The 8,089-nt window shown below is 31.7% G+C and overlaps 1 protein-coding gene across 1 annotated transcript; it reads left to right on the forward strand.

Annotated features, from left to right (window-relative positions):
- Window positions 1-532: 532 nt before the first annotated feature.
- On the forward strand, window positions 533-1,527 carry LOC127135718 (auxin-binding protein ABP19a). The gene has a single exon (XM_051062361.1). It carries the CDS (start codon window positions 684-686, stop codon window positions 1,317-1,319), a length of 636 nt encoding a protein of 211 aa, XP_050918318.1. The 5' UTR covers window positions 533-683; the 3' UTR covers window positions 1,320-1,527.
- The last annotated feature ends 6,562 nt before the right edge of the window (window positions 1,528-8,089 follow it).

Genomic DNA, 8,089 nt, shown 5'->3' on the forward strand with positions numbered 1-8,089 from the left:
AAACACTTTTAAATATTTCATCATTTCAGATCCTCCAAATCAGACAACACATGGAATTATAAAAAAAAAAATCTTTTCTCTTATATGAGTTCTATTAGAATGTACATAAGTGAAACCTTCAATAGCGTAGAATCAAGGATCGACGACACATGCTTCACATTTTATGACTAGTAAATGATTGCCTTACCCCATTATTGCTCATTTTACTTTTAACCCTCGAACTTGTATAGGTTGTTACAACTTATAACACCACTTTATTGTCTCGAGAAATTAAGTGGTTCTTACGTTGTGTTTATCAGTAGTTTATTACTAGTATAGTAAACCTCATTACTGAGTTCTATAATAGAGCTTAATTCCATTACTGACCCTAAAAAATTGGACGAACATGCCACTCGAAGAAACAATATCGTTTGAAACATAAGATACTTAGAAGATCCTATTTTCCTGAATTCAAACAAAAAGACGGTTCTTGTTGCTATTCAAAGGAAAAAAGTTTATATTCACGTGAACCAACCCTACCTCAAAATATCTATCCATTCAACATACATCTAAGAGAAGAAAAAAAACTATCCATAGTGAATCAATACCAACAGTAATAACATATTCACCATTCCACTCTCTCTATATAATAGAACCGAATTCACCACAAAAATACACACAACACAAACAACCCTATCAACAAAATGAAGATGATTCTAACTCTCTCCTTCTTCATTTTCTCCCTTCTTTCCCTCTCTCATGCATCAGTAGTAGATTTCTGTGTAGCAGATTACAATGCACCAAACGGCCCCGCCGGATATTCATGCAAAACACCCAAAAAGGTAAGCGTGGACGACTTCGTCTTCCACGGCCTAGCCACGAGCGGAAACACCACAAACATTATCAAAGCCGCTGTTACGCCTGCATTCGACGCGCAATTTCCCGGCGTAAACGGACTTGGAATTTCCATTGCGCGTTTAGATTTAGCTGCAGGTGGAGTTATCCCACTTCACACTCACCCCGGTGCTTCAGAAGTATTGGTTGTTATTCAAGGAACCATTCTCGCTGGTTTTGTTTCATCTGCTAACGTTGTTTACCTTAAAACACTTAACAAAGGTGATGTTATGGTTTTTCCACAAGGGTTATTGCATTTTCAGATTAACAGTGGTCGTTCTAATGCACTTGCTTTTGTTAGCTTTAGTAGTGCTAATCCTGGTTTGCAGATATTGGATTTCGCTTTGTTTAAGAGTGATTTTCCTACTGAATTGATTACTGCAACTACTTTTCTTGATGCTGGTTTAGTGAAGAAGCTTAAGGGTGTTCTTGGAGGTAGTGGTTAAACTATGCTGTTATCCATGAAAGAGTGAGGATTCAGGATTACTACTGTTTTCTTTTAGTTGTTGTTGAATTTTGTTTAGTTGTGTTGTTTCTTGTTGTGTCAAGGGTTTTCTTTTTTCGAAGGAAGGTAACTTTATAAAGTTGTGACATGAGATGAATAAATGTAAGTGAAGTTTTTTCTTGAATATTTGAATTTATTTTGTTTGTACACGTCTCATATTCCCATTTAGTCTAGGGATTGAACACCTGCAATTTCAAACTCTAGTGTGAATAACTCACGGTAAAATTCTCAAATCGGATCATATATTCATATATCTTGAATATGTTTTTATAAGTAGCAATAATTCTCGATCTATCAATTGTTTTTTTTTTAAATGAATTAGATTCAACAATATTTCTTATCATATTTTCAATAGTCCCGCTTTGAGAATCACCTTAAAAGAATAATTTATAATAAAAATAAAAATTAAAAGATCCAAAATTCAATTTAATTAATCTTTTGTCTTTAAGTGAAATTGGAAGAATAAAGTTCTCTCTAAAACATGATTTTAAATTGCAGTTCGTATTTGTAACTACAACCACAATATTGTTGATGTGGTTTCAAGTTAGTGGTTTCCGGATAAACAACCTTCCTCAATTGTTCTTTGATGTGGAGTTTCATATTGTCATCGGCTTTCAGAAATCTCTATTGTATCATTTCTCATTCGATCAAGATAGAGATATTTGATTTATCGTCTTTCATGACACTGTCATCATCAAACCTAAGCCTTTTCCAGTGACCGCAAACTTCATCCATTCTTATCAGACTACCAAATTTTACCTTTTTTGCTATAAGACAAGCACATGGTAGACCGTATGTTTTCACAATTATGCAACCATACTTTGCGCTATCGGAGTCTACATTATCAACTAATTTTGCTTTGTGAAAAATATAATTCAAACATGCTAGAGATATGTTGCTGGCCAACTGAGAATAAATGTTGTTATCTTTAAATGTATGTTCCAACACTATGATACTCCGGCCAAATGATATGTGTATCTTGTTATGCTAGTTCTGGATCATTTGATTCACATAGTCCTAATCTCCACACAAATCACCCTCACTATTTTCCAACCAATTCTTCAATGTAGCATTGGAAGACTAAACTCAGTTTGTTGTTGTATTTCCAAGGTGTCTAACCTGATCGGTCCATGCACAAATAATTTTCTTCTTCACCTGGTCCAGAATTGTTCAACATATTTCAACAAATCTGGATATTTCTCGCACACTTTTCTGAAATGTATAACGAAATCGACATATAACTCTTCACTAGAAGAATTTACTATAAGATTCCATGCATTTATTATTTTTTTCTACTATCACACTCGCCTTCACCATTTTTCCATCTTCGTCCTTTATTTGTTTTGTCCCTACCGCGGGTTTAACCCGACTTCTCACATTCTTTGTCATGTGATACCTACAAAGTAATGCATAAGTAGGAAATATCTTTGCAACCAAATTCATCAAAGCAACATTATGATCGATAACAATTACTTTAGGCATCTCTTCTTGGCCCTTCAACATTTTCCGACACACCTCTAAGCCCAAGTAACATTCTCCTCTTTTTCGCTCTCTAGAAATGCAAACCCGACAGAATATGTCTTCTCAGTAGAGGTAACACCAACCATCTCCAATAATGGATGTTTGTCCTTGTTGGTCTTGTATGTTGAATCAACGATGAGCGCAATAGAAAACATGTTGAACAACTTGATTGAATCAGGATGAGTCTAAAATATATCTCTAACTTTTACTACATCCTCGCACGTTCAGTACCTAGACACATAATTGTTATCATCCAACAGTTTCAAGAATTGTTGCATTAAATTTTTTCCTTTATTGATGTAAAGATTTGTAACATAGATTTTTTAGAAATAAAATTGAATAAAAATGATTTAACTGTTTTCTCATAATTTTATGGTATGTATAGAAGAATTATAAATATTATAATTTTTTCTAATAAAAAAATTTGTGATTGATTTTATTATAATTAAAAAGAAAAATAAATTAAGGGACAATATTGTATTTTTATATCACTCAAATATATTTTTGAAGTAACAAATTTTAGATTAATTTTGGAGAATATTTTTAAAAAAATAGTTACAATTGTGATTAAATAAACATTTGTTATTAAAAATATGAAATAATATATAATAGATTATTTTGTATTCTGTGAATGTTATATACCATAATTGTTAATGAGAGGCTTTGCATTTTGACGGAAAGATGAATAAGAAAAAGGGAAATATTAATTGTATTAATAATAATAATAATAATAATAATAATAATAATAATAATAATAATAATAATAATAATAATAATAATAATAATAATAATAATAATAATGAGGAAATGATAATTGTAAAAAATATATTAAAAAAATTTTAAACACTAATGTGAAATAGAATACAAAGATTCTAATTCATCTTCCAAATTTTTTATCTCTTTTACTTTAGGTGGTAAGTTGACATGAATTTGATATGTTAACAAAATTAAAATTTAAGTTATTAATGGATTTGAGAGGCTTTAATTTAAATTTATACTTATAAATTATATCCTAGGTGTTTAGAATATTTTATTATATTTTATTATATTCTAATGTAACGGAAAAAAAATAGTAAAGTAATGTTGGTGTTTCTTATTTTAATGTAGTGTTAATATTCATATTGGTTTTATTTTGTTGATTGAATAATTTTATAATTATTAAAATAGTTCTTCATCGTAATGGCAAGATAAAAAGAAAATCAATATAGACTAATTATTTAATTGATTTCTCTTTATCTTATTCATGATTATTCAAACAATTATTTGGCGTATTGTTATTAATTATGATCAATTTAATGGTCTTATTTTTTTCCACATGTTATTTTGAATTTGATGTCCTTATTATTTTTATATATACAAATATAATTTTTGTGAGAAGAATATGACAATGTCTTTTTATATTTTTATTTTTCTTGATCCTTATTTATTCTTGAATTTTTTTGTCTAATTTCTTATAAATAAAAATATTTTTAATTCTTTAAATTTAATTTATAATAATTTAAAATAAAAACAAAAACATGTAAATAAAAATATTTATAATTCTTTAAATTTAATTTATAATAATTTAAAGTAAAAATAAAAATCGGTATATATGATTTATAAAGTTTTATTTATCGAAGAACAAATATTTTAAAAAATATATTTTTGTATATAAAGAATAATAGTTGATATATACATCATTAAACAAAATCATTTGTTTAAAATATCTGTTTTTATTTTGATAACAACAAAATTTCAATTATATTTTCACTAAGCATTGAAATTGGTTATAACAATTAAAATACAAGCATAATTGTAAACCAGAAGCCTACAAATCAATTTTAAGAATGTTGTTGCCAAAATCGATTGGGTCATCTCTGATGTATTATGATGCGAAAACTAGTATTGAAGAACAAGAAGTTTCTTCAATCCCATAACTTTTGTATGTTCCTAAAGGAAATTACAACTTTTATAAGTTGAGTTTTTTATATAACATAGATAAGGTGATATTTGGGAATCAATACGCCAATCATGTAGACGATTTAAACATTTTATGATATTAATTGTTGCATCAACTTAAAGATCATGTATATGTTTGTTGTCTACTTACAACCAGAAGTTTATGAAATTATTTTCTCAACTAAAAGATCATGAATATGTATTATGATGTGGAAACTAGAATTGAAGAACCAAAATTTTCTTCAATCCAATAAATTTTGTGTTTTTAAAGGAAATTAAAAATCTGAAAAATTGAGTTTTTCATGATATTAATTGTTCTATCGACCAAAATATCATGCAAATGTTTATTATCTACTCATGATCAGAAGTTTGTGAAGTTATTTTCTCAAACTAATATCTCAATTTCTGAATTTTTCAAGAACTTTTTTTATAAGTATCACATATATTTAAAGTATATATTGAACATCTTGTAGTATATGTTCATAAAAACAGACTTGAAGATCCATTCTTTAGACGTTTAAAGCTAATTGTACGGTTGATACTTGTGAGGTCATAAAATCCAAATTAGATATTTGAAACACACCAAATATAAATATTAAGAAATTTATTCGCATTAATCCAACAAGTTAGAATATGTTAATTATCCTGTTAACTTACAAATTATTTTAGGTTAATAACCTAATATGTGTCATCTAAGTAAACTTTGGATGTGTTGTGATTATTCAATCGCTCCAATATAATACGTTAAAATGAGTTTTGAAAGAATGTTAAGAAAGTGTTTTTATATGAATCTCGTACTTGAGGATATATCTTGATCAAATAATTGGATACTTGTTTGAAGCTCAGTAGGATGACTATCAGTTGATAAATTATTTTTCTCAATACTAGGGGGAGAGAATAAACAGTTGAAAGTGTGAACTAGAAGTTTAAATGAACAATTTGAAATAAAATATTATTATATCATTTTGATCCTCGAAGTTCAAAACACAATTCATTTGCAAAGTTTATGGACAAAATTATCAGTTGCTAATACCCCACTCAAAATGGATTCTCCTATTAGACAACCTAATATTGCAAATCAGTTGTAACCGCGCCTGAAGTGTTGTCGAAAAGTCGGTTCCAATGTTAAAAATTCTCTAGCTAGAAAAGAAACTAAAGTTAAAGATGACACAAGTGAGGATATGAAAATTCTAAGAGCACTTTGATATGTATTAGAATATCATTGTTATTATTAGAATATTATTGTTATTAAATAGTCTTGATTGTATAGCAAACAGACAGAGAGAAAAACTGATTGTATATATATCATTGAAAATCAATAGAAAGGCAAGGCCTATCATTCCAATATGGTATCAGTAAGCATCAGGTACTGATCCTAAACCCTAATCCTTGCGCCACCGCTCTTCTCACATAACCGGCTGCGCAACCTTCCTCTTTCTCTCATCTCACCCACGCTTCTCTCATCAGATTTCTTTCTCTCATCATGAGCACCGATCGATCATCTTCCACCAAACAATCATCTCCCTCCTCCTCCCCTTCCAAAAACTCTGTAACCACGCCGAATACCAATCCTCCCACTCATCCCGCATTCACCATCTCTAACATCACCAATTTTATCAAAATTACCCTAAGTATTGAAAAGGGTCAATATAACACCTGGTCTGAACTCTTCAAAATCCATGCTCGTGTTCACCAAGTCATTGATCATATCATTCCAACCGAAACCACATCATCTCCTAATCTCAAAGATACTGATCCTACTCTTTGGGCACGTCTTGATGTTGTTGTCCTTCAATAGATTTATGGCATAATTTCTGATGATCTTCTCCACACCATCATTGAGCGCGATTCAACCGCAGAAAATGCGTGGAACAGGTTATTCAACATTTTTTATGACAAAATAAAAATTCTAGGGCTCTCTACCTCGAGCAAGAATTTTCTAATGTTCATATGGAGAAATTTCCTAATGCCTCCACCTATTGTCAACATCTCAAATCCCTATCTGATCAACTCTCTAATGTCGGTGCTCCCGTGTCTAACGAAAGGCTTGTTCTTCAACTCATTTCTGGCCTGACAGATGCGTATGCCACGGTGGGTTCACAAATCCGTCATGGAGACTCTCTTCCACCTTTTTACAAAGCTCGTTCTATGATAATCTTGGAAGAAATAGCTAAAGCAAAGAAAGCAGAAAATTCTAGCAGCAACTCTGCTTTCGTATCATCTCTTGATGATAACGCGGCCTCAACCACTCTAACTCAACAACGTAACAACCGCAACAACAATGGTGTTGGTCGTGGTGGCCGAAGCAATGGTCGTGGTGGAGGTCGTGACAGGGGTAGAAGCAATGGTCGTGGTGGAGGTCGTTCCCAGCCACAACCACATCAGTGGCCTCAGTATCCCTATCAGCAACCTCAGTGGACCAGTCCCACTTATCCCAGACAGCAGCAACAGTGGGCATATCCATGGCAGACATGGGTCACTCCACCATGTCCATATCCGACAACGGTTTCTCCCCATCAACAATCGAGCATACTAGGTCCTAAACCTCAGCAAGCTCACATGGCAACTACTCCACCTCACATGAACAGTCAGCAAGGTTCATCTTCTTATGCTCCGACAGACATCCAAGCTGCTATGCATACTTTCTCCATCTCTCCTCCTGATGATCAATGGTATATGGACAGTGGAGCGACTTCTCATATGACGGGAAATGGAGGTAATCTCACATCTTATTTTAATATGAGTAATAATATTACTGTTGGAAGTGGTCATCATATACCTGTAATTGGTTGTGGTCATGCATCTTTACCCAATTCCCTAACCTTAAACGATGTTTTGCATGCACCAAAACTTATCAAAAACCTTGTTTCTGTCAGAAAATTTACAATCGATAATGATGTTTCTGTTGAATTTGATTATCTCGGTTTTTCTGTGAAGGATTTTCAGACAGGAACGCTTTTAATGAGATGTAATAGTTCTGGCGACCTCTACCCTATTCCCACAAAACCAAACACAACAGCATTACCACCATCCGCCTTTGCTGCTTCATCTAACGAGTTATGGCATAGTCGTTTAGGACATCCAGGAGCTCCTATCTTAAATTCCCTTCATCGAAACAAACTTTTGATGTGTAATAAGTTTCGAAATGATTTCTTTTGTCAATCTTGTCCACTTGGGAAACAAATAAAATTGTCTTTTTATAATTTCTTGTCATTTACTTGTATGCCTTTTGACATTGTTCATAGCGATCTT

The sequence above is a fragment of the Lathyrus oleraceus genome, chromosome 1 (assembly GCF_024323335.1).
Source record: "Lathyrus oleraceus cultivar Zhongwan6 chromosome 1, CAAS_Psat_ZW6_1.0, whole genome shotgun sequence".
Lineage (NCBI taxonomy): Eukaryota > Viridiplantae > Streptophyta > Magnoliopsida > Fabales > Fabaceae > Lathyrus > Lathyrus oleraceus.